Here is a 23777-nt window from a genome sequence, read left to right as displayed (position 1 = left end):
TGCTTAAAGGTCATGAGTATTATTCAGAGTTATTGAGGTCCCAGCGGATAAGAAAGAACAAATAGTTTCCCAGTTATTGGTACTACAAATATGTAGTTCTCTCTAGGTCTGAGGAGAAGAGTGGATTTCAAATCAACATTCATTATTAACTTTAGAAAGAGGACCTGCTGCTTACCAAATCATAGAATGAGGGAAAGAACCTGGCTAAGAAATGATGCAGGCCCCATTAGGACTGGCTCTGCCCTCTTGTTCATCACTGCATGCCTAACACAGTGCGTGGGATACAGCATATGCTCAGTAAACATTCACTTGAGTGAATCAACAACTAGAGAAATGAATGGCCAAATTTTCATTGGCATCATTCTATCCCTTTTTGGAATACATATTGTAAGTGAAGAATAACACATAGTGATTTTATAATGGACCCCTTAGGTCAGCCAGACCTGACTTAACCCCTTGCTTTGTCACTACATGCTATAGAGCTGGCTAGGTTCCTTGAGCTTGTGTCTCGTTTTCTTCATCTATAATATCAAGATAATAATACTGACCGCCAGGGCTTGTTGTGAAGATTAACTAAAATAATGCATGGAAAGAATTTAACACACTCCCACATAGTTACTAGTTCCAGTCATCAACATTAAATGGCATTTAAATTACCAAAAGAAGTTTTATGAAGATAGTATGTTGTAGATAAACTTAAAATATTTTTCCTTTTATTATGAAACAGTTCAAATATATATAAATATATAAAAGTAGAAATTATAATGAATCTCCTTGTACCCAATACCCAGTTTCAATAATTATCAGCTTATGGCTGGCCAGTCACACTCTTTGTGAGTGCTTGGATTATTTTGAAGCAAATCCCAGGCATCATGTCATGTTATCAATAATACTTCAATATGTATTTCCAACAATAATAATAATGATACATCCCATATCACACTTAAAAATAATTAATAATGAGTCCTTAATTAGGTGAATTGTTGGTCTGTGGGAAGCCACAGTGAAAAAGAAGGGAATCGGGTCTATCCAAGGCAGGGGCTTAGGCAAATTCTCTTCCAGACCTGGCATGATGAAGGCACCCTGTCACTATCCAGGTAGACTTTTCCTACTGATGAGTTAGAGGGGGTGAAAGTAGAGGGGGAAGATGGAGAATGAGTTGAAAGTCAGCATTTCATGCTTAAAGCAGAGTAGACCAGACATCTGCTATTTGTAATTTTCTTACTTCCAAAGCAAATGTGTTTTCATTGGAAATAATTCTGTACAAATTCTTCTGCTTCCAAATTGGTGGGATTTTAGAATTTAATTAGAATTTACCTTCTCATCTACCTGAGGCATTGTAGCCGAACTGGCTTTTAGGCAGATTATGATATTACACAACTAAAGAGCTCATGGAGTGGTTATAGGACTGGTTTGGTTTCTGCAATTTAACATAGTGCAAAAGTTCACATGCATCTTTGCAAGAATTCGATTCTTAGTATATTCTGTGCTCTTCTTCTTTCTCCTCTAATTGTCCCTTATTTGTTTTACAAAGTCATTAACCCAGTGCAAACCCTAATTTTATTGCCTGCTGCACTGCTTATTAAACTTTGAATGAAAATAGTTTTCTTTTTTTTTTTCTTAATTGGAATTTGGAGCAATGGAGTTGCTTCAAAACAAGAGCTTTGGTGTCAAAGGTGTTCAAACATAGGTTATCACCCCCCCCCACTTAAAAGCCAACATTAATGTGGGGCACTGGGGTGGCTCCACTGTTTGGGTATCCAACTCCTGATCTCAGCTCAGGTCTTGATCTCAGGGTTGTGAGTTCAAGCTCCACACAATAGCCAAGGTTAATGCAAAGTCTAGAGTTCACTGGGTAACATCAGTAAGTAGATGCTGCTGAAAAGCCTAGAAGACAGGAAGCACCAAGAGGGTGCAAAGAGAGCCTAAGATCTGTTGCATGTTTCTTCTTTGAAAGCGTTGGTTCACTCTGAGCAATGGAAATCCCACCTGGAGGAGATGAGGGGTCTGGTTAAGAAGTCGGACACAGCATGGAGGTGCTGGAAAGCCTGGCGTTATCTTCACAAACCTGTCCATAGTGCTCTGGCAGTTATGTCTACCTCCCTTTTGAAGTAGGCTTTGGAAGGTAGAGACAATGTCTACCTTAACTGCTGCTGCACCCTTTCTGTGAGAATAATCAGCCGCAAATGTTTGTTCAATGTTGTTGAGCGAAGGCGAGAATGAGAACTGCTTAGCAGCCCTCCCTAGTACTTACTACACAGGCTGGTCTACCAAGAACTTAAGAGAGACTACAGAGGCATTTCCTCTTTTGACCTAAAAATCCTCATTCGAAAAAAAAATATTACTTTCTTCTTGTGCTTTCATGTACAATTATAGTGCCTCTACAAACATGTGGTTTAAAAATTGGTAAGAAAAAATGAATATAATGAATCACAGGTGAAGCACAGATGACCTAGTTCGATCAGATTTCAAAGAAGATATGAAAAAGATACGATATGGCTCAAAATGATTGTTCTCCACATTCAACCTTTTAAGGACTCAGTTTGACAGCTCAAAATCTTTCAGATGGCTGGAATGGAGGGTGGAAATGGAAAAGGAAGAGCATTAGTGACTGCGGCCCTGGGCCACCAAGGATTAGCAAGACAGATGGACGAGTAGGGCAGGGAGGCCAGTGGAGAGCCAGGGGGGTGTGGAGGCCATGAGGTAAACACCAAGGAAGTTAGTCAGAGAGAGCTTCCAAGAAGGGAGGAAAAGGAAGAATCAACCAGAAATCCTACCAGCTTGAACCACTGCCAGGAGTCCAGATAGCTGCCACTGGCAAGCAAATTTCTCAGAATCGCTCTGCCAGCTAAGTGTTGGTGGCTGGCAGTGTCTCCGCCTCCCTGGGCTAGATTCCCTGAGGGCCTTACTAGCTGTTTTGTTCCCTCACCTTTTCATGCCTTGCACAATTCCTGCCCTACCCTGCCCTCTGATCTGCCAATCCTCAGTGTTTTGCCCTTTTTTTTTTTTTTAAGATTTTATTTATTCACGAGAGACACACACAGAGAGAGAGAGAGAGGCAAAGACACAGGCAGAAGGAGAAGCAGGCTCCACGCAGGGAGCCCGACGTGGGACTCGATCCTGGGACTCCAGGATCATGCCCCGGCCGAAGGCAGGCGCTAAACCGCTGAGCCACCCAGGGATCCCCGTGTTTTGCCCTTTCAAGGCTAACAAAGTCCCAGTCCCAACAAAAATAAGCTTCTACCTTGAAGTGACTTATGGCAAACATTTTTGAAGGGATTTTTTATACTTTTATAATAAACCTAAAATAAAAAACATTATAGTTGCTTCAGGGAACCATGGTTAAACCCACGAGGGGATGTCCAGCATGAGGATTCTTCAGTTTCCTCTTCTGTCCAGAGCTGTGCTCTCAGTGGAGGGACCACTGGCTGCCTGACAGTCGCACCCCAACCATGATGCCTAAACACTGCTTTCTAGGCTTCCTCTTCAGTCTCTTCCTGACTGCTGTAGTAGGTAAGTGCTTCACTTCTTTTTAATTGCTCATGATTTTGTCATCTGAGTCTGCTCAAGGGGCTGTTGGAAATGGCACCAGTGCTTTTCTGGGCTTTGTCAAATTTTCAGCTTTCTTCTGTTGTGAAATGATCAGAACAGACATGGGGTCAGTTTCCATGTGCAGCCTGCATAACTCCACGTGGACTTCACAAGGAGCTGCTAAAGAGGAGGCGCTCGGGAAACTTCAAGGGAAACTACAGCACAGTAGTTATGAGCAGGCTCCTCGCCTGACTACCTGAGCCTGGATCCCAGATCTGCCATTTACTATCTAGGAAACTTAGGGAAATTGACTTTACCTACCCTGTGCCTTAATTTCCTAGTCTGTAGAATGGGCATTGTAAGTCGCCGTGAGGATTACGAGTTAATATGTACTCAGTGCTTAGAGCAGTGCCTGGCACAGAATGGAGACCATAAACTTCATGTGAGAATTTGCTGTTGGTCTTCACAGAGAACTTTTCAAGAGCAGTGAATATCTTGTCACCCCAAGATACCTCTGATCAAGGCCATTACATTCCCCCAGTGAAAGATAGCTACCTGTCAGCATGACTTAACAAATGTTCCCAAGATTATACAATTGCTCAGAGACTGATAACATGAAAACAATTCAAGCCCTCATCTTTCAAAAATGAGTGGATTTGTGGAGCACCAGGTTGGCTCAGTGGTTGAGCATCTGCCTTCAACTCAGGTCATGATCCCAAGGTCCTAGTATTGATCTCGCATTGGGCTCCCCACGAGGGGCCTGCTTCTCCCTCTGCCTATGTCTCTGCTTCTTTCTCTGTGTCTCTCGTGAACAAATAAATAAAATTTAAAAAAGAAAAGAAAGAAAGAAAGAAAGAAGAAAGAAAGAAAGAAGAAGAAAGAAAGAAAGAAAGAAAGAAAGAAAGAAAGAAAGAAAGAAAGAAAGAAAGAAAGGTGTGGATTTGAGTGGACTATACCTTTGGTCCTTGGCAATAGAAAGGATTTGTTTAGCAAAATATAGCAGGAATTCAAGCACTAACAAAACGATTCTGGCTCTACTTGCTACAGGCCTGGAACTTTGGGCAAGATCCACAATGTTCTGAAGGCTCAGCTTCCCCATGTGTAAAATAAAAATTCCTACCTTATTTGGTGGTCATGAATATGGGATACTGTGTAAAGCTTTCCACACAGTGCCTGATACATGTTTCATGTTCACATATGCTCAGTGATCAGTGAGTGCCAGCCAGAGGAGGCGGAGATGAAAAGGAGGAGAAAGAATATCCTCAGACGCTCATTGCTTTTTTTTCCACGTCTCTCCAGAGGCTTTGTTCTTGGTTTCTGCAGTGGAGGGGTGACAGGCAGGCTCTGGAGTCAGGTGCCTGGTACAAAAATCCGCTTCACCAATTTTGTCTGTCAGAGGGAGACTTCAATAGTACCTTTTTCATAGAAGAGTAGGGCAGATTAAGTGAGTTAACACAGGTACAGGCCCTCAGTGGCTGGTACCCGGTGATCTGCCCTTATTGGTGGTAACAGTGGTGGTGTTACAAAAGTGAGAGAAGAAATCCAGGGACACAAGGATAAAGGACATTGAGCTGACCATCTCTGGCGTGGCACAGGCTCCAGGAAATTGTGTTCATCACGTCCTGAGACTTCTGGAATTTTTCTGTACTGCATAGGACAGATCCGGTAGTGATTTTGGTGAGCAAAATCAATGGTGGCAGTAGACTCTTTCCAAGTACACACCACCATTTGATGCACTGAAGGAGTTCCAAAAAATAAAAATAAAAGCAAACAAAAACCAAACAGCTCCCTTCAATAGAATAAAACAAAGCTTGAATGTTCAGAACTGAGATTGTGAGCTCAGAAGTATGTTCTCGCTTCTCAAAGATTTTTGAGCAAAGGCTTGAAGGTGGTAAAGAAATGAAGCGTGTGGGATTCCAGGGGAGAGCTAGGACCGGTGCAGGGACCCTCGGGTGGGAGCACACCCGGCGTGGCGGAGCAGGAGAAAGGGATGCCACCCTGGAGTCAGGGGGCATGGGGTAGAAGATGAAGTCGGGAAATGATGAGGATATGTTTCCTGATGCCCTCTCCTTCTGCCCAACTTCCTATCCCTGATCAGAAACCCCACACTTGCTGGGAGGCAGAACTTCTTCACCCCTGCCCATCTTAGGCTTTCAGCTGGGACTCATTAACAAAAAGGCAGATTAACAAGAGAAAACAGAATCATTCCGTCACACGTGCCTCACACATCACAAGCGAAGAGTCACTCACATGGTGCTTGGGATTCAGCTTCAACACAGAGCAACATGTTTACAGGGACCCGACGGGCCACTTAGGCCTCCAAGGGTGGCAAACTGTGGTAGTAAGGTCAAGGACCTGACGGGAGGAACTGATGGAGGAAGGTTTGTGTGCAGACTCCTCTGGTGCTGTCCTGGGCTGAGAAGTCTGTCTCCAGTAAAAGGAGAATTAAATCCTGCCTTCAGGCAGGCAAAGGGGAGGATATTGAGAGTTTTCCTGTATGTGTTGCTTCTTCATTGCCTTCAGCTCACAGTATTTTTTCTGTCAAAGAGGCCTATTTTGGAGTGACGTATTCTGGTTTCCTTCAGACTCTAGAATGAAATTTTGTCAACGTCTCTTGCCTCCAGGGGACTGAATGCAGATCAGACTAGGTCACTCACTCACTCAGTGATTAAAGGAAGAAAGCACAAGCCTTGCCGGTACACAATGATCCCCTCTCCTGCCACAATTAGTGTCGAGATTCTTTTCAGAAACACGACAGCGTCTTGGGTGGTCTCCCTTGATAGCGTGGATGGATTCATCTCAGCAATTTTGCTTGAGTTCCTGGAGCCAGGATGCAAGCTGACAAGTGCAGCCAGGACTGGGACTGCAGAGGAATAAAGCCAGGTCTGCTGGGAGAGGTTGGGGACCAACGAGGCAACACCCAGCAGTTGAGCAAGAACCTGAGAAAGGAGAAACCGAGTGCTGTGCTGAGGTCTTAGGACCAAAACTGATCCCAGGCAAAATTTCCCCTCAGTGTAGCAGTAATATAATGGCTCCTAGGAAGGGGGGCAAGTGGCCTTGGTGTGGGCTTTTCATGTTGGTCATTATATTGCATCACCATCTTGGGGGGGACTGAGGACAATATTTTTTCACTGCTACTTACTCCATCTGGAACTCGGGAATGGACTCAGAGAATATCATGTTTTTATAGTCTGGGACACAGTTGTTCTGGAACTTTAGCATGCATAAAAATCCTCACATTCAAGATTCAAAATGTTGACTTCTGGGCTCCAGGTCTCCCAACTGCACTTACAGCAACTGCTTTAGGAAATCCTTATGCAAGGATCACACTGCCAAGTATTGCTAACAACAATGGTGTCAATGTTCAAAGCTTTTCCTTCTCTTTTTATTTTAGAAACTCAGTCAGCCCATGAGTCTCTGAAGCCTCAGAGAGTACATTTCCAGTCTCGAAATTTTCACAACATTTTGCATTGGCAGCCTGGGAGGGCTTGTACCAGCAACGGCAGTGTCTATTTTGTGCAGTATAAAATGTAAGTAATTTGAGCTTCCTCCAGCTGATGGAGATGGCCACTAGAATCAGATGTTCTAGTATGCAGTGGAGTGTAAGGATCTTTTTTTCAGTTTCAGAAGGGTTAAGAAGAAGCAGAGGTAGGAACAGGAGTGTCCTGTCTCCTTGAAGTCTGCCTGGGGACACAAAATGCATGATGAGGTGCAGTCTGTGGGGGAGATACTTCATCCTTCAGAGACCCAGGATCGAGACATTACAGGCTGAGCCTTTGGATTCACAGTGGACCCTGGCACATGGTGGACCTTCTACATATCTATCTAATAAATGTTGGAAGCAAATTGCTTAGCATATAATAGGTACTCAACCAAGTTGATGCGATTGATAGCTGAAGAAGCAGCTGTGTGACATATGGAGATGAGTGTACAAAATGTATTTTAAATTCAAAAGTCATTTTTTAAAACTTAGAAAAAAATTCTTTTCAAAACCAAATACTCCTGTAAGCATGAACTTAAATCTGAGCATGCTATGGCACATTCCTCTCTGTGCTCTTCGGCAGCTTCTGGTGGATTATTGCCAAAACTCAGATATGATCAATTCCTTTCCTAGGTTGAAGCCTGGAAACAGAAGCTCCTGATTTGCAAATGACAGGTTTTCCCACCCATACATTTTTGGAGGTTTACTGAGGCTCCACCTTCTCTTCCATAGTTTGAAATGCTGGCTGAGGGATACTGAGACAGGAGATATTATGGTTTTATATTCACCATTTTTCATTTGAAATTCAGAAAATCAGATGTAGCTGTGGACCAAAATAGCAATTTTTATTCCACAAAGTCAACCGTGTCTCTCTAGCACGGGGTCAAGTTCAGATGTTACCATTAACTTCTTGCTAATGTCACAGAACTAATTCCAGAAGTTTCTCAGTCTTTAACTGCTGCTGCTTGTCTCAACATATTTTATGTAGCAACTGTAAAGTTTATACATCTTTATGATAAAGCTTTCTCCATTCTAAAAATAGATTTGTGCATAGTTGGAGATACTCCATCACATAGAATGCAGGCATTGGGGTTTGTTTGTTTTTTTTATACTTTCCCCTTAGGTAACATAAATAGGGCCTATTTGTGATCCAGTGTTAAAAGTGGATGAGAAGTTGTTTAATGAAGATTAAACTTTAGGGCCCCATGGGAAAACTTTACACTTGTAATTATTTTTCTTAAGGAGGGTTCCCAAATTCATATGAGATTCAGAATACTTGGGTCCATTCTCCTCTATCTATGTGCTCAAGAGCACAGTGCAGATTTATATTTTTGAAATCTTTCACTTTGGTTCTATTCCACTCATGTGGGTCTACTGTTAATATTGGTCCCATTTGAGATAGGACAAAAAATGAAGTATCACATTACAAAGAGAAGCCAGCCACTATAACTAAATTCAGCTAGCAGAGACCATGTCTCAACAACAAATAACAATGAAATAACATCAAATTGTGCTCAATATATGTAATGGTCCTGCTCTGATGATATCCTTTGGTAAAATGCCACTGGTGCCATCATAGAGTTTACAGAGCACGGACACCAGAGATATTCCTCATTATATGGCTAGAAAGCTAGATTTCTAGTCTTTCCACAAATATTTTGGGCAGACGTTCACCCCAGCTTCTAAATTCTACTCTGTTCTCACCATCATCTTATTGCATCCTGTCTGATTTCTAACAGAAAAAGAAGAGAAGCATTAATCTTCCCTTTTGCTGTTACACCATCCCATCTCTTTGGCTGAGTCAACCTATCTGCCTCTTTCCCTCATACCTTTTTTTCATAGGATCCCCTCCCACCCTCCTAGTTCCTGATTAAGTACTCCCTGACGACAACCCCTGCTCAATTTGCGACAAAAAGACTGACCAAATATGTTGGGTAAGCAATACCTGGGATGAAAAGTGGTAGCGACTTCTCAGAATTGGCCACATTACTCAACAGCAGGCTGATGAGAAGTGAAGAAAGCTACAGGGTCAACACCTCAGAAGCATTAATGATGTGGGAAGCTACTGCTCAAAAGTGGAAGTTGGTTCACATACCAGAAGAAACACTTTGCTAAGGATTTAAAACCCCAAAACCCTTTTGTTACTGATACAGAAGGTGTCAGGCTTGGGTTTATCTTTCAGCAAGATAACGCTTTGATTAACAAGAATAAAAATTTTTTTTAAAGATACTTGAGAGTAGCCAGAAGCTTTCACAGAGGTACTGATGCTAGAGGACAAATCTCAATGAATCTAAAAAATTCATAGATTGAAAAAATGGAAGACTCCTTCAATGGGGGAAAAGAAAATAACTCTCAGATCTTTGTCTTTATAGGTATGGACAGAGACAATGGAAAAACAAAGAGGACTGTTGGGGTATTCTAGAATGCTTTTGTGACCTTACCAATGAAACATCAGATATACAGGAACCGTACTATGGGCGGGTGAGGACCACCTCCGCTGGGATCCACTCGGGCTGGACCATGACACAGCGCTTCACTCCATGGTGGGAAAGTGAGTTCCATGGAATTTCTTTGCATTTGCTCTTCCTGCCCCCTGAGTAGTCCCACGGAGCAGGCCCTGTACTTTGCTGAACTCTATGGCATCATCTCGTTTGACCTAATTCTCACAACAATCTTAGAAAATGGCTTTTGTTATCCTTCTTTTGTAGCCCATGAGACCAAGGCACTGAGGCTCCAGTGGTTGGGTGGGTCTCATGGCTTGCACAACCCAAGTCAGGGTTCATATTCTGCTGCATCTGACTGCAGACCCCACACTGTAGCTTGCTGCCAGACTTCTACCACCTAGGAAGAAAAGTAGTTTCAGATAGCAGAAAAGGAGTCCTTTCCTGAGCATGGGAGTTAAGTTCCTGGACATATTCCTCAGAAGGATTTTCTGTTGAGGAAATTAAGACTTTTTATCATCTCCCCAGAGGGGAAGCCAGAAGTTTACTCTTATATCCATTCCTCAGTGACCTACATTCTTTTTCTAAATTAATCATAATCCTAGAATAATCTAAAATGTAAATTATAAAATAAACCATTACCATGTAAAATAGTAGACAAAAGGGAAAAAGAAAAAGAAGTCTTAAATGTATAAATATAAAGATATGCGTAACAAAACAAAGAAAATATGGATATTTACTGCAGTCTTCATAATCACCACTAGTCATGAAGCCATAGTTAATATTTATAACTTCTCTCAGTATTAACTCAACATTTGCTTTCTTTCCAGCTAGTACTTTAGCTCTTCACTCTCGAGGAATTGGGGTCCTTTTGGTCTTTCTTGTATTAGTTTAACATAATCTGACATATCATAGAATATAGAAGCTCTAAGAGGCACCCCAGAGTTACGAAGCATACTTCTACTTGGTCCTGTTGTATATATAGCAACTCTTCTTCCCCTTGATACTCAGAGCCAATTCCCCCGGACAACACAAGGACCTCGTTTTCTCCTTGTTGGTTAAATGGCATGAAGAGCTCCAAACAGTCAGGAGGCAGCTTTGACTTCCAGTTCTTTGAAACTATTGTTATAATCAAGTATGTGGAAAACAAACCATTTCATGAGTCGTTCACCATGTCTAATAGTGAGAATAGAGAGCCCTCCAACTTCCACTTCTTATATCCTAAACCAGTGAATGCTGTCTGTGAAAGAAATAGCACCATATATTGGTCACAAGATTAGAGCATATATCAGTTCATATACAACTTTGACAGATCTTGTCTCTCAAACTGAGTTTTCAAATAGCCACTTTATCTTTTGATAAAGCCTGGAATTTCTAAGTGATGGGCTATATGGGAAGGCCAAATATTCTTGTGGGTACGAGACTGACTTCACCTCTTCCATATTAACTTGGTTCTACTCTCATAAGCAATGTATCATCAAGTATTATGCTCATGAATAAGATAGTCACTACATTCATGTTGAGGTGGTCAGGGGCACTGCTGATAAAAAGCACTGAGGTAGAGAAGACAAATCTATAACAAATCTATAAAAATGTCTATTCCACTGTCTCTTGTCCCCTCATTGTTAGAAGGGATAAAAAATATCTACTATATAAAGTGAACTATCCTAGGGGTGCAGTATTGATCCTCCTTACAGGGAAGTTGGACTCTCAATAGTGTCAGTCCAGCCTTGGCAAAAGGAAATTCATATTGTTGAGTCTATATATAGTCTCCATCCCTTTCATAAAGTCATTTTGTTCATGAGCCTAAGGAGCAAGCATGGGGAAATAGGCTTTCACTGCCTCCACATAAAGTTTTTGAAACAACTTTATTGAGATATAATTGACACCCCTTTCAGTGACCTATATAATGTGAACAATTCAGTGGTTTTTAGTTTATTAAAAGATATTACAACCATCACCTACAATCTGTTTTAGGATATTTTCATCACCTCATAAAGAAACACCATACCCCTTGGCTATCACCTTTATATTCTCTCATTTCTCCAGCGTCTTAGCCCAAGGCAACCACTCATCTACTTTCTGTATCTATAGAGTTCCCTGTTCTTGACATTTCATATGAATGGAATCACATAATGTGTGGTCTTTTGTGACTGGCCACTTTCAGTTAGCATAATGTTTTTAAAGTTTATTCATGTAGCATATATCAGTACCTCACCTCTTTCCGTGGCTGAATAATATTTCAATACGTGAATGTATTTTGTTTATCCATTCTTCAGTTGATGGACATTTAAATTGTTTTTACATTTTGGCTATTATAAATAGTGCTCCTATAAACATTCATATAAACATTTGGTGCTCAAATAAACATTTGGGTAAACAAATGTTTTCATTTCTCTTAGGTATATACGTAGGAGTGAAATCCCTAGGTCTCATGGTAACTCTGTGTTTAGTCATTTGAGGAACTGCCAGACTATTTTCCAAAGCAGCTGCAACAATGTACATTCCCTTCAGCGGTATATGAGGGTTCTGGTTTCTCTACCTCCTTACCTGACTTTTTGATGATAGCTGTCTTCGTCAGTATGAAGTGGTATCTCATGTGGGTTTGATTTGCATTTCCTTGATGATTAATGGTATTGAGTATCTTTTCATGTGTTTATTAGTAGTCCACTTCTGGCCAGTACCATCATGTCATGCAGAACCTTCTGGAAACCAGGCTTCTTTTTTCCCCCCTTATGTTAAGTGGTCATAAGGGATTCTTCCAGATGCCAGCTATAGACGAGGAAGTAATAAGACAGTAGCCTCTCAGTTGCACTGAGAGGATAAACCACCTACTTTCATAAATTAATTTGATGTTTAGACCTGCTAGAGGCTGGACTCCTATAATCCATTTCCACATAATGTTGGCATGTTTTTGTGTATTTTATGACTTTATGTATCAGAGAACACCCAGTTTATGATAGGAAACTCAGGTCACATGGCTCCTTGATATCCCTTAATTCAAATATTCAGTTTTTTTTTTAATCAGGCCTCAGTAACAAGGAAATCTGGAGCTTTTTCTCAAAAGAAAATAAACTATTTTTTAATAGTTATTTTCTAGAGAGGGTATGGACTAAAACGTGGACTTAGAATTTCCACAGTCTCTAAATAGCATCCTGATATGCCACAGATAATTTGAAGATTGTTGGATTTTTTGGATCATAAAAGACAAGTGTCTGAGCTGCTTGTTTGCAACATGAACTAGTTAAGAAGTCTGTCATTTAGTCTGGGTCCTTCTCAAAGCTGAAAATCTTATGGGTTGCTTTGCAAATGGGTAACACAACTAAATGTGGTATGTGTCTTACAAAATACATACAGGCCCAACAAATCTAGTGAATCTTTCTCAGCAGCTGAGGATGCAAAGTGAAGCAACTTTCCTTTCACTTGAGAGGAAATGTCTCAATAAACCTCAGAGGAAATTTAAAATCCAACATTCTGCTTCAGTGTACCTTACTAAAGTATCTACAGTGCCTACAGGACTTTAGGTATACCAAGTTCATTCAGGATCATGTGATAAATTCAGTGGACCAACAAGATATCCTGTGGTACAAAGATTAAAGATTCTGTAGACTATCTGTGACAGATCCAGATGACAATGAAAGCCAAGTGAAAGGAAATTGTTCTGATGCTTTCTAATTATTGGATAAAGGAAGGAAAAAAATTCTCCAGTCAATATCTATAATGATTGGATCCAGAACACAGACACTGTAATTGAATACCAATACCCTATGGTCACCACCTGAGTATATTTACAATTATCCCTTGTATTTATTCAAGATCCATCTTTTTGGGAGAGGAAAGCATACTTCAAATAAATGAGTTAAGTGGAGAAGTGATGCATCTTACTACCCCTGCATTTTTTTTAAGATTTTATTTCTTTAATCATTAGAGACACAGAAAGAGAGCAGCAGAGACACAGGCAGAGGGAGAAGCAAACTCCATGTGGGGAGCCTGATGTGGGACTTGATCCCGGAACTCTAGGATCACACCCTGAGCTGAAGGCAGGTGCTCAACCACTGAACCACCCAGGCATCCCATCCCTGCACTTTGAAAGCTGTTTTTGAAGGACAAATTTTGTTCAAAAGAGAAATTCCATGGATTCCACTTGGCCTTTCATCCCATAATAACTTCCATGTCACAGACCAGGAAACCCGAATGGAAATGAATTCTGTCAGTTGTTGTGTATATTTTATTAAATTTACTTTTATTACCTGACCACTATAAGAATGCACTATAAGAGGCATTCTGAATCCCCAGAGGTTATCATCCGCTCAGAATCAAGGTCCCATTACTGGCCAGAGTCTGTACTTAGCTTTCTCATATTCATAATTACCCTCTGGAGAACGATGAAAGAAATTTTATCATAAAACTGGTAGCATTATTTCTTCACTTGCTTTCCAAATCTCACCCTAGTGATTTAACTAATACAATGCCCAATTAAATCCAAACTAATTAGTTCATTCCCAGAATGCTAGATGCTTTGGAATTTAGAAAAGGCCATCTTTAGTTCTGCAAGTCTTCAGTTAGTAGGAGAGTGGAATGGAGATTGAGCGAAAAATCTATGGCATCCTGCACAGTATTTCGTGAAATAATTTGAGATTCAGCCCAAATACACTCCACCAACAATTCTCTGGTTGAGGAAAAGGAGACTGTATGACTAAGCTGGTATATAGCAGTGAGGGGAATTTGCAGAGTAGTTTAATTACTATATTAAAGCGTAGAAATGGGGTCAAGTTCAAATTTATTCCTCAAACAAAGCTTTCTTGAGTGTGATCCATAGGCTAGTTGGTAAGATTAGCTAAAGACATAGGCTGAGATGAGCTGAAGCTTCAACTCAGTTAGATTTTAATTTAGATGATGTTGCATTAAGAAAGGTTTGAGTTCTTTTCATATGACTGTGCCACGAAGGAAAAAAAAAAAATCCCAGAACTAAGAAAGCCTTCTGCCTGGACCTCTTAAGAAGAATAAGAAAGCAATGTATAACACAGTCAAAACTGGAGCCACTCTTGTTGAAGGGATAGTGAGAGCCCTGGCCCACTTGCCTATTTCCTTAGCTTCAGCTAAGGAAAGCTTCTCCTGCCACAAGTTCTGTGGCTTTCTGAACAACAAAAAATGTTTTGAAAAACATGACATCCTATTAAGACAGCATGTTCCTAGAGTCTGATACAGGCCTAATGAATCAACTGGCTGCACTGACTCACCTGAGACCTGTTTCTGAACATTGGGGTGTGGTTTTAGGTTAAGGGGGTCTGGCTCTTGGTATCTATGTAAAGACAAAGCAACATTAAAAAACTTCTTAAGTTGAAGCAGCCTTTGAGCTCTGTATGATTTTGGTATTACCTAAGACCATATTTTCTTGAATTAAAAATAGCTGTGGAGTTTTGAGTGGGCCTGATTTTCTAATGGAGTGACTTAAGGTCAGATTAATTCATCACCTTGGCTCCATTCATCCCACAAGTATTTATGAAACACTTACTATGCTCTGGGCATTATACGAGGTCCTGGGGAGAAAGGAACAAGCACAGCAAACACGAAGAGGTTTCTTTCTTCATAAAGAGATTTTGGTTTAATAGGGAAGATAGACATTAATAAAATAATAATACAAACAAACATAGCATGATGCAGGTGGTACAAAAGAGATCAATAGTGCTAAGACAGCCCTGGACAAGGACAAGAAGGGACCTGGTTAGGGATGTAGGAAAAGGGGAAATGACACTTGAGCTGATATCTAAAGATGATATGATATGAACAGTTAACTAGACAAAAATAGTTGGAAGATTTCCAGGCAAAGGGAATAAGGGAATAGCATTGGCAAAGGCCCTCTGACAGGAGGAAGCAGGACAAGTACAAGAGACTGAAAGATAGATGCATGGTAAAGAAGAGCAGGCAGGAGGACTGTGAAATAAGATGGGACTGGAGAGATAGATCAGGAGTGAAAGTTTTCTATTAAGGAGTTATGATTTCTTCCAGAAAAATATAAAGTAATTTTTAAAAAGATTTATTTATTTATATTAGAGAGAACGAGAGAAAGGGAGAGTGCATGAGTGAAGGGAGGTGCAGAGGAGGAGAATTTCCAGCAGACTCCCTGCTGAGCATGGAGCTGGACATGGGGCTTGATCTCACCACCCTGAGATCATCACCTGAGCCGAAATCAAGAGTCGGACACTTAACTGACTGAGCCAGCCAGGCACCCCTGGAAAAATACAAAGTAATTTTAGTCAGGGATGACATGATCAGATTTGTGTATTGAAAAGATCACTTTGGCTATATTTGAAAGCACAGATCAGAAAAAAAAAAGAGATTGGATACAGGTAGGTAAGTTAATGAATTCCTATAACAGTCTGTAAGTCAGGATTTGGCTTGAATTAGGATAATGGGAAGGACTATAGAAAACTTATCATTGAAGAGATACTTGGTAGGAATAATTGGACTTGGTGACAGGTCACATACAGAAATAAAGAAGAAGGACATGCCAAAGACAACCTCCAGGCTTATGGCTTCCATAATTAGATGAATCACTGAGATTTTTTGGTGAGGTTTGATGGAAAAAGACCAATTTGACAGAGTACAGAGTATTAGAAATTGAAGATCATAAGTTAATTTTGACTATGTTGAGTTTAACATGCTTTTCAGATATCCAAGGGAAATCTCCGTGCAGATCCAGGATTCTATTAGACACACATTCGTGAGTCATTTACATATAGTACAATGGGCATTGATAAGATTGCCTAGGCAGGAAGTGATGAGGAGTGCTGTGTAAGGCCAGGTGTTGAAAGAATCCCAACAAAGGATGCCTGAATAGGGAAGATGAATCTCAAAAGGAGACTGAAAAGAAATAGCCAACAAGGTAGGAGAAAGCTAGAGGATATCTTTGTGAATGCTCCGGGGAGTGAATGTAGCAAGGAGAAAGCAGTTGAGTAAAATAGCCTTGTGAGGTCAAGTAATCTTAAACTGTTCATTGTAACAATCACAATTCAGTGTGTAGGTCAAGAATGGTCACTCAGTTACAAAGCTCAGCATCCTAGATCACACGCCAGGAGCTCCTGTGATGCCTGCAGCCAGGCTCACTAGTACTCTAGGCCAATATTCGAAATATATACTTCACCTGTATTTAAGATTCAGTGTCACACGAAGGAACCAAATCTAAGATAATGAAGGTATACATTCAAAGGACAGGTTTTGCATGCACATAATTAAAAGAAAATTCTTCAATAATGATAACTTGGGCCAGAAGGGATAAGGATTGGTCAGTCACATAAATATTTTAGTGAAAAAATATATATACTAGTATTTAATCTTGCCAGTATTCATTCTTTAACTAATGTCTGCCAATTGAAGTAAGTCTAAACTCTGAGTCACATTATTAAAAAGGGCGGATTTTTTTTTTGTGCTAGATATATGACAAGAATGTTAGAAATACATTTTTTATCTAGGAGAAAATTAAACATTCATTAAACTAGCCTACAAATCTAAACAATAACTCATTCTTCTCAGCTTGCAAGGGATAGACACTAGAATTTGGAGCACGGAAATCACAAAGAGGATTAAATACCAACTACTTCACAAAATTAAAGTGTAATCAAAGGGGAAATCCTTCATCTTCAAGCAATTAGGCAAAATTTCTGACATTTGAAAAGTGAATTAACAACTTTCGTTTCAGATTAAATGGGGTGAGGTGGGGGTGGGAGATTGCGAGGGTAGAAACTGTCCTCTTCTAAAATGCTTACAAAGTCTGGTAAAACATTACACATTCTTTTAACCCTGCAGAGGAATATGAAAGAAAGTAAAGGAAATCTCCAGGAACCAAAACAAAGTGGGTGGAAACCAGAGGGGAAACCAGAGAATAAACAAGGTGAAGATTTATTGTCCTGATTTCCCAACTGAGTAATTAGACCCTGAATAGTAACAGCCATTCCCAGGGCAAAAGATGAAGTGTAGGCCAGCACAAAGTGAGGGGTTACAACTGGTACTCTCACAAAGTATTAGACACTTGGAAGATCCCTATAAATAAAAAAGCAGACTAGGAGAAACCCTTCCAAGAAAGGAAACAGAGGAGGGTGTACGTTTCTATCTCGACTCTGTTAGCAATCAAGTGTTTCCTAAACTCATAAAGGCTTGAGATTCAAATATATCCAACTTTTGTGTTTCAGAAAAACATCAGCTTGAGGTGGTACCAGGTTGATGGTGCCACAGGATAGCTTGCAGATGAAAAACCAAATACCAGAGTTCAGAAGCAACACAACACATATATGGTCATTTGATTTGTGTCCACAGTAGAGTTCAGTGGAGTCACTGTGATCTAAATGAGACTAAATAAAACAATAAATCTTGTTCCCCTACATTGCCCATTTACAAAATCAAGTCTGGCTGACTGAAAACAATAAAACTCAGCAGCTGTAGCTTGTGGGCCAAAGTACCTGCTTCTATTTTTGTAAATAATATTTTATTGTGACGTAATCACACCCATTCATTGACATTTTGCCTGTAACTACTTTTATACTGCAAGCAATAGCAAAATGGAGTGGTTACAACAGACACACATATGGCCCAAAGGCCTGAAGTATTTATTATCTGTCCCTTTACAGAAAATGTTTGCTGACTACTATTCCATAAGATAACACGGGAGAATATTTTCATGGCTTTGGGATAGGCAGATCTCCAAAATCACTAATGCTGAGGGACATAACTGATAAATTGGACTACATTAAAATTAAGAATTTCTGTTTATCAAAATATACTACTAAAATGATGAAAATGCAAGTCACAGAGTGAAGTTGTTTACAATGTCCTTGATTAAGGACGATGTTCAGATGTATAAAGACTCTTACAAATTAAGAAGAAGAAGACTAGACAACCAATTAAAAAATAGGCAGAAGACATGAACAGCTCTTTGCAAAAGAGGACATCCAAATGGCCATTAGTCTTCAGAGAAATGCAAGTTAGAAACACAATGAATTGGTACTACACACTTGTCAGAATGGCCAAAATTAAAATTTCTAAAAAGAATAATGTCACTTGTTGCAATGTGAAATATAAGAACTTTCATATACCACTAAAGGAATATAAACTTGTATGTCCACTGAAACATGGAAATCTTTATAAAAGCTAAAACTACATAAAAAAACCTAAGTCTGTGAATAAATTATGATATTCATACAATTAAATACTACATAGTAATCAAAAGAACAAACTTGCCACAGGCAATAATATGGATGAATATATATGTATGTGTGTATACGTATACATGTATATATATATATATAAAATATATAAAAATATATATATTAGTTTGCTAGGGCTGTCACAGAATACCATAGACCACCTGCTTAACCAACAGAAATTTATTTTCCCACAGTTCTGAGGTCAGAAGTCCAAGGCCAAAGTAAAGGCAGGTTTGGATTCTTCTAAGGCCTCTCTCCTTGGCTTTCTTTCTGTGTCCTCACATGGTCATCTCTCTGTACTCATGCATGTCCATGTCTTTTTATAAGGACATCAGTTATATTGGATTAGGGCCCACCCATATTATCCACGAAGCCAATATGACTTCATTTTATCTTAATTACCTCTTTAAAAGCTCTATCTCCAAATAGTCATATTCTGACATATTAGGAGTTAGAGCTTCAATTTATTAAATTTCAGGGGACACAATTCAGCTCATAATTTCATATATATATGAAATTTCACTATATATACATATATATGCATACATATATATATATATAATGAAAGAAGGCAGACACAAAAAAGTGTATATTGTGTAATTTCAAAAACTAATGTATATGGGGGCATCTGGATGGCTCAGTAGTTAAGTGTCCAACTCTTGATTTTGGCTCAGATCATGATCTTGGGGCCATTGGATCGAGCCCCATATAGGGCTCCATGATCAGCATGGAGTCTGCTTGAGATTTTCTCCCTCTCCCTCACTCTTTCCCTCTCCCCCTGCTCAAGTACACATGCTTTTTTATTTTCTCTCTCTCAATAAATAAATAAAATATTTTAAAAAATAATATAGAGATGGAAGTCAGGACAGTTGTGGTTATCTTCTGGGGTTAAGTAATGGGAGAGAACATGATGGAAATTTCTGGGCTGCTAGAAATGTCTTGTTTATTAATCTAGATTACAGCTATTCAGGAGTGTGTATTTTTAAAGATTTGTTGAACCATTGATTTATGATTTATTTATTTGTCAGTATCTATCTTACAGGTCAATAAAAGTTTATTTAAAATTTAAAAATTCATACTTACCTGGCAGGACAGATAGCATGATCATGAAGGTAGTTCTCTCAGGGTGAGGCTCATCTATTGCATTCAGGTCATTTTGACCCCTGCAATTTCCTCAAGCACAGGGAATTCAGCTGTACAATTTCTGTTGGTAGAGGACTATGTTCCATGTTTCTTCTGATTAAAAAAAAATTAAAACATTCAAACAAAAGCCACAAAAAAGAAAATTGTCAACTTTAGACATGTGCTCACAATAAAAACACAAAGGGGCAGATCATTTTAAGCAAGTTTGTAAGAAACCATCATCTACCTGACTAGCCTTTCAAGAATTTATAATAGGGAAGGCACATAGCAAAATAAATAACTTTAAAGACATAACAGAGGAAATAAAAGCACAAGCAAAGTACAAAATATTATTTTGGGGGGCCAGGGAGATTGAAGAAGACCCAAATAGAGCTCATCAAAATGAAAAAAAAATCACTGAAATAAAAAAATTTAATATGGGAATTTAATGATCAATTTAGACATGGCTGAATAATGAATCAGTGGACTGGAAGACAGGTCTAAAAATAAATTCTAACAAATGTTGAATTGCAATTCCAGAAGATAAGCTTACATATCTTTTTATGTACCTATCTGGCTATCTAGCTGCCTAGCTATTATCTTTCTTAGTTAATTTTCAAGAATTATAAAAGATATGAAACTAAAAACTGAAAACATGTAATGAATACCAACCAAGAAGACAACAATATCCATTAGATAATTAATTCCACCTAGAACTACTGTAGTTAATCTGAGAAAAATTAAAGTGACAATTTATCTAATTTTCTTTCCTAATTCATAATGATTTGGTTAATTCTCTCTCTGGATCCTTTCCACACTATTTTATTGCATATAATATAATCCTGTTGAATGAATTTTTTTTAAAGATTTTATTTATTTATTCACAAGAGACACAGAGAGAGAGATAGAGGCAGAGACACAGGCAGAGGGAGAAGCAGGCTTCATGCAGGGAGCCCGTCGTGGGACTCAGTCCTGGGTCTCCAGATCACACCCTGGGCTGAAGGCAGGCGCTAAACCACTGAGCCACCAGGGCTGCCCCTGTTGAATGAATTTTATAACAATTTATCTTCAAATGATTTAAAGCTGCTTTGAAATATTGCAACTTTAAGAACCTACAAAATATCGGCCATGTCCTACTCTAAGATCTCCAAATAACTTTTCATGCTTCATTTCCCAAAACAATCACTATGGGCTGGGGAAATGATTGATAAATATCCTCTTAAAGCTGAATCAGAAGGTATCTGTCTTTTCAAAGAAAAAATGATCTTTAAAGAAACAGACATTCATATTTCAGGTGTCAGCAGTATCCTTTCATAATGATTTCTGCCAAATCTCTGAATTTAATAGTGACTTGTGTACAATGTGTCCATGTGAAATATTACACTTTTTAAATGATTTGTCAAACTTTCCTATTTTTCTCCAGCAAAAATAGATCCTCCGATCATAAATATAACCCAAGTTAATGGATCTTTGTTGGTGATTCTCCATGCTCCAAGTTTACCATATAGAGACCAAAAAGGAAAAAATGTATCAATAGAAAATTACTATGAGCTACTATACCGAGTCTTTATAATTAACAATTCACTAGAAAAGGTAAGTTCAGGTGAATAGATAAGTTTGGTATTTTTCTTTTGTTCATTTGAGTAACATTTTAGCTGTAAAGTATGTCCTCTCTTTTCCACTCAATCTCCTCTTACTTTTCTTTACCTTTTTTTAGTTCCTTCTCACTTCCACCCTCATAGATGACAATTGGCTCTCGGCATCATCATCACAACTCATGTGTATGGTGGCTTTGTTGTACTTGTCTCCAGTTAATCTTGCTTGCATATCTAAAGATTGGTGTTAACAATATTTGATTCCATTTGATGACCACAATACTCATTTTTATGAATTTTACACACACTTTTTGAGCGGTGTTTGGATCACAGCATTCTGTATTTATTCCAATATTGCTATAATATTTTAATCCACCATCAGTGCCTTTACCTTGTTTGATGCTTAATTGAATGCTCCTTTTCAGTGTCCATCTAAGACAAGATTTCTTTGGTTGTGAGGAACAGAAACCCATTCGACCTGTTACAAATAGGAAAGGGGAGGGGGGAAGGGAGGAGTTTTATTAGGAGGTACCAAGTGATTTTAGGGACAGGCAGAAGCAGGAAATTAAAGGAAGGACACATGGAGAAGCTAGTCTTAAAGGATCCCAGTCCACCTCTCTGGCCACAAGTTGCGTATTGACAGTGGTTTCCAAGTCTCCTCCAGTCTCCTCACTGTACAGTCCAAATTCTTGAAAAAGAGACTCTGGCCACTGGGTCAGCCAGTGAGCAGCCCTCATGTCACATGTACATAACAATGACCTGTCCCTTTATCAGGCTCTGAACGAGGACTCTGGGGAAGGAGGATGTGTCTGGGAAGAAACTCTATAACCCGACTACTACCTGAGACCAGGGACAGCTTATTAATTTTATCAAAAATAGAGCAAATCGGGCAGCCCGGGTGGCTCAGCTGTTTAGCGTCTGCTTTTGGCCCAGGGCATGATCCTGGAGACCCGGGATTGAGTCCTGCATCTGGCTCCCTGCATGGAGCCTGCTTCTCCCTCTGCCTGTGTCTCTGCCTCTCTCTCTCTGTGTGTGTGTGCCTCATGAATAAATAAATAAAATATTTTAAAAAATAGAGCAAATCAGTGACTAACCAAGAACCATTTACCATCTTATTTTTCCTCTTTATGTATAGGAGCAAAAGGTATATGAAGGAGCCCACAGAATTGTTGAAATTGGAGCTCTGGCACCTCACACTGGTTACTGTGTGGTGGCTGAAATGTATCAGCCCATGCTAGACAGAAGAAGTCCAAGAAGTGAAGAGAGATGTATGGAACTTCCTTGAAGGGGTAGGGAATGCCCTACAACATGGAAATCAAAAGCTCTCTGAGAATGAGATGGCTCATGGTTGAAGGATCTCACTGAAAGTTGTGTTTATATTTTCTTGATGCAGTGTTCACCATTAGATGTTTGTTTATCCATTCTTTCTTCCTTCACATTTTACTTGTAAACTAATTTAAGCAACACCCAACACCACTCAAAACATTGGAACTTAAAGAAAAGGCAGAGAACAAAGGGCTCTCTGAAATGCAGAACTTTATTTCTGAAGGTAACATCCTAACGACAATCTGTATTGCTCTAAGACAGCTAAATAAACATTTAAGGGCCAAGGTAAGGGTAGGCATTTAACAAAATATTGTTGGATTAATTTTTTTAACATAGCATTATAGATGGAAGCAATCCTGAAGCCATCCTTTTTCGCTCTCTATTGAGACAGTTACCATGACATAGATAGGCCAATTTATACATAAAGGGAACTTTTACCTGAATGAATATTTTCCCATTCATTTCCTATTTCATATGAATATACTTTTTCCTACATTTCTATTGTAAAATATTTCTACTTAATGAACCAATATTTTCTTTTAAATTCTATTCTATGTAAATAGGGATCCCTGGGTGGTGCAGCGGTTTGGCGCCTGCCTTTGGCCCAGGGCGCGATCCTGGAGACCCGGGATCAAATCCCACATCAGGCTCCCGGTGCATGGAGCCTGCTTCTCCCTCTGCCTGTGTCTCTGCCTCTCTCTCTCTCTCTCTGTGTGACTATCATAAATAAATAAAATTTAAAAAATAAATAAATAAATTCTATTCTATGTAAATAAAAAAGTATTTTTAAAAACCTCATGATCTCTGGATTAATATCTAGATTAATATTGATAATAACATCTAAATATAAAATGAATCCTCCACAATACAATTTCCCTCATTTAATACATACTCACATTAAGGTTTTCTTTTCTGTGTTTGTTTGTTTTTTAATGTTGCCCTAAAATAATTTATCCTTATTCTCAAAATCAAGTAAATATCTTTTTAAGAACAAAGTAAAAAGAAACTTTGACTCCAAATTATACTGTTCTACTCAACCCTCCTGGGCAAAGGGTCTCTTGCTGGTAATACCTCCATATTC

The 23777-nt window shown here is 39.3% G+C and overlaps 1 protein-coding gene and 1 non-coding gene across 2 annotated transcripts; both read left to right on the top strand.

Annotated features, from left to right (window-relative positions):
- Positions 1-3346: 3346 nt before the first annotated feature.
- Positions 3347-23382, top strand: IL22RA2 (interleukin 22 receptor subunit alpha 2). Its single transcript, XM_055324710.1, has 5 exons — positions 3347-3513; positions 6926-7061; positions 9385-9563; positions 21199-21368; positions 22506-23382. Exons 1-5 carry the CDS (start codon positions 3453-3455, stop codon positions 22653-22655), a joined length of 696 nt encoding a protein of 231 aa, XP_055180685.1. The 5' UTR covers positions 3347-3452; the 3' UTR covers positions 22656-23382.
- On the top strand, positions 19729-19891 carry LOC129509303 (U1 spliceosomal RNA). The gene has a single exon (XR_008664327.1). It is a non-coding gene; the product is annotated as a U1 spliceosomal RNA (small nuclear RNA).
- Positions 23383-23777: the final 395 nt, after the last annotated feature.

Source organism: Nyctereutes procyonoides, unplaced genomic scaffold, assembly GCF_905146905.1.
Source record: "Nyctereutes procyonoides isolate TBG_1078 unplaced genomic scaffold, NYPRO_anot_genome, whole genome shotgun sequence".
Classification (NCBI taxonomy): domain Eukaryota; kingdom Metazoa; phylum Chordata; class Mammalia; order Carnivora; family Canidae; genus Nyctereutes; species Nyctereutes procyonoides.
This window is presented reverse-complemented; position numbering and strand designations above follow the sequence as displayed.

Coding starts and splice junctions, on each gene's coding strand:
- IL22RA2 (XM_055324710.1), top strand. CDS start 3,453: ATGATGCCTAAACACTGCTTTCTAGGCTTCCTCTTCAGTCTCTTCCTG. Junction 7,062..9,384: donor TATTTTGTGCAGTATAAAAT/GTAAGTAATTTG, acceptor TTGTCTTTATAG/GTATGGACAGAGACAATGGA. Junction 21,369..22,505: donor TTAACAATTCACTAGAAAAG/GTAAGTTCAGGT, acceptor CTTTATGTATAG/GAGCAAAAGGTATATGAAGG.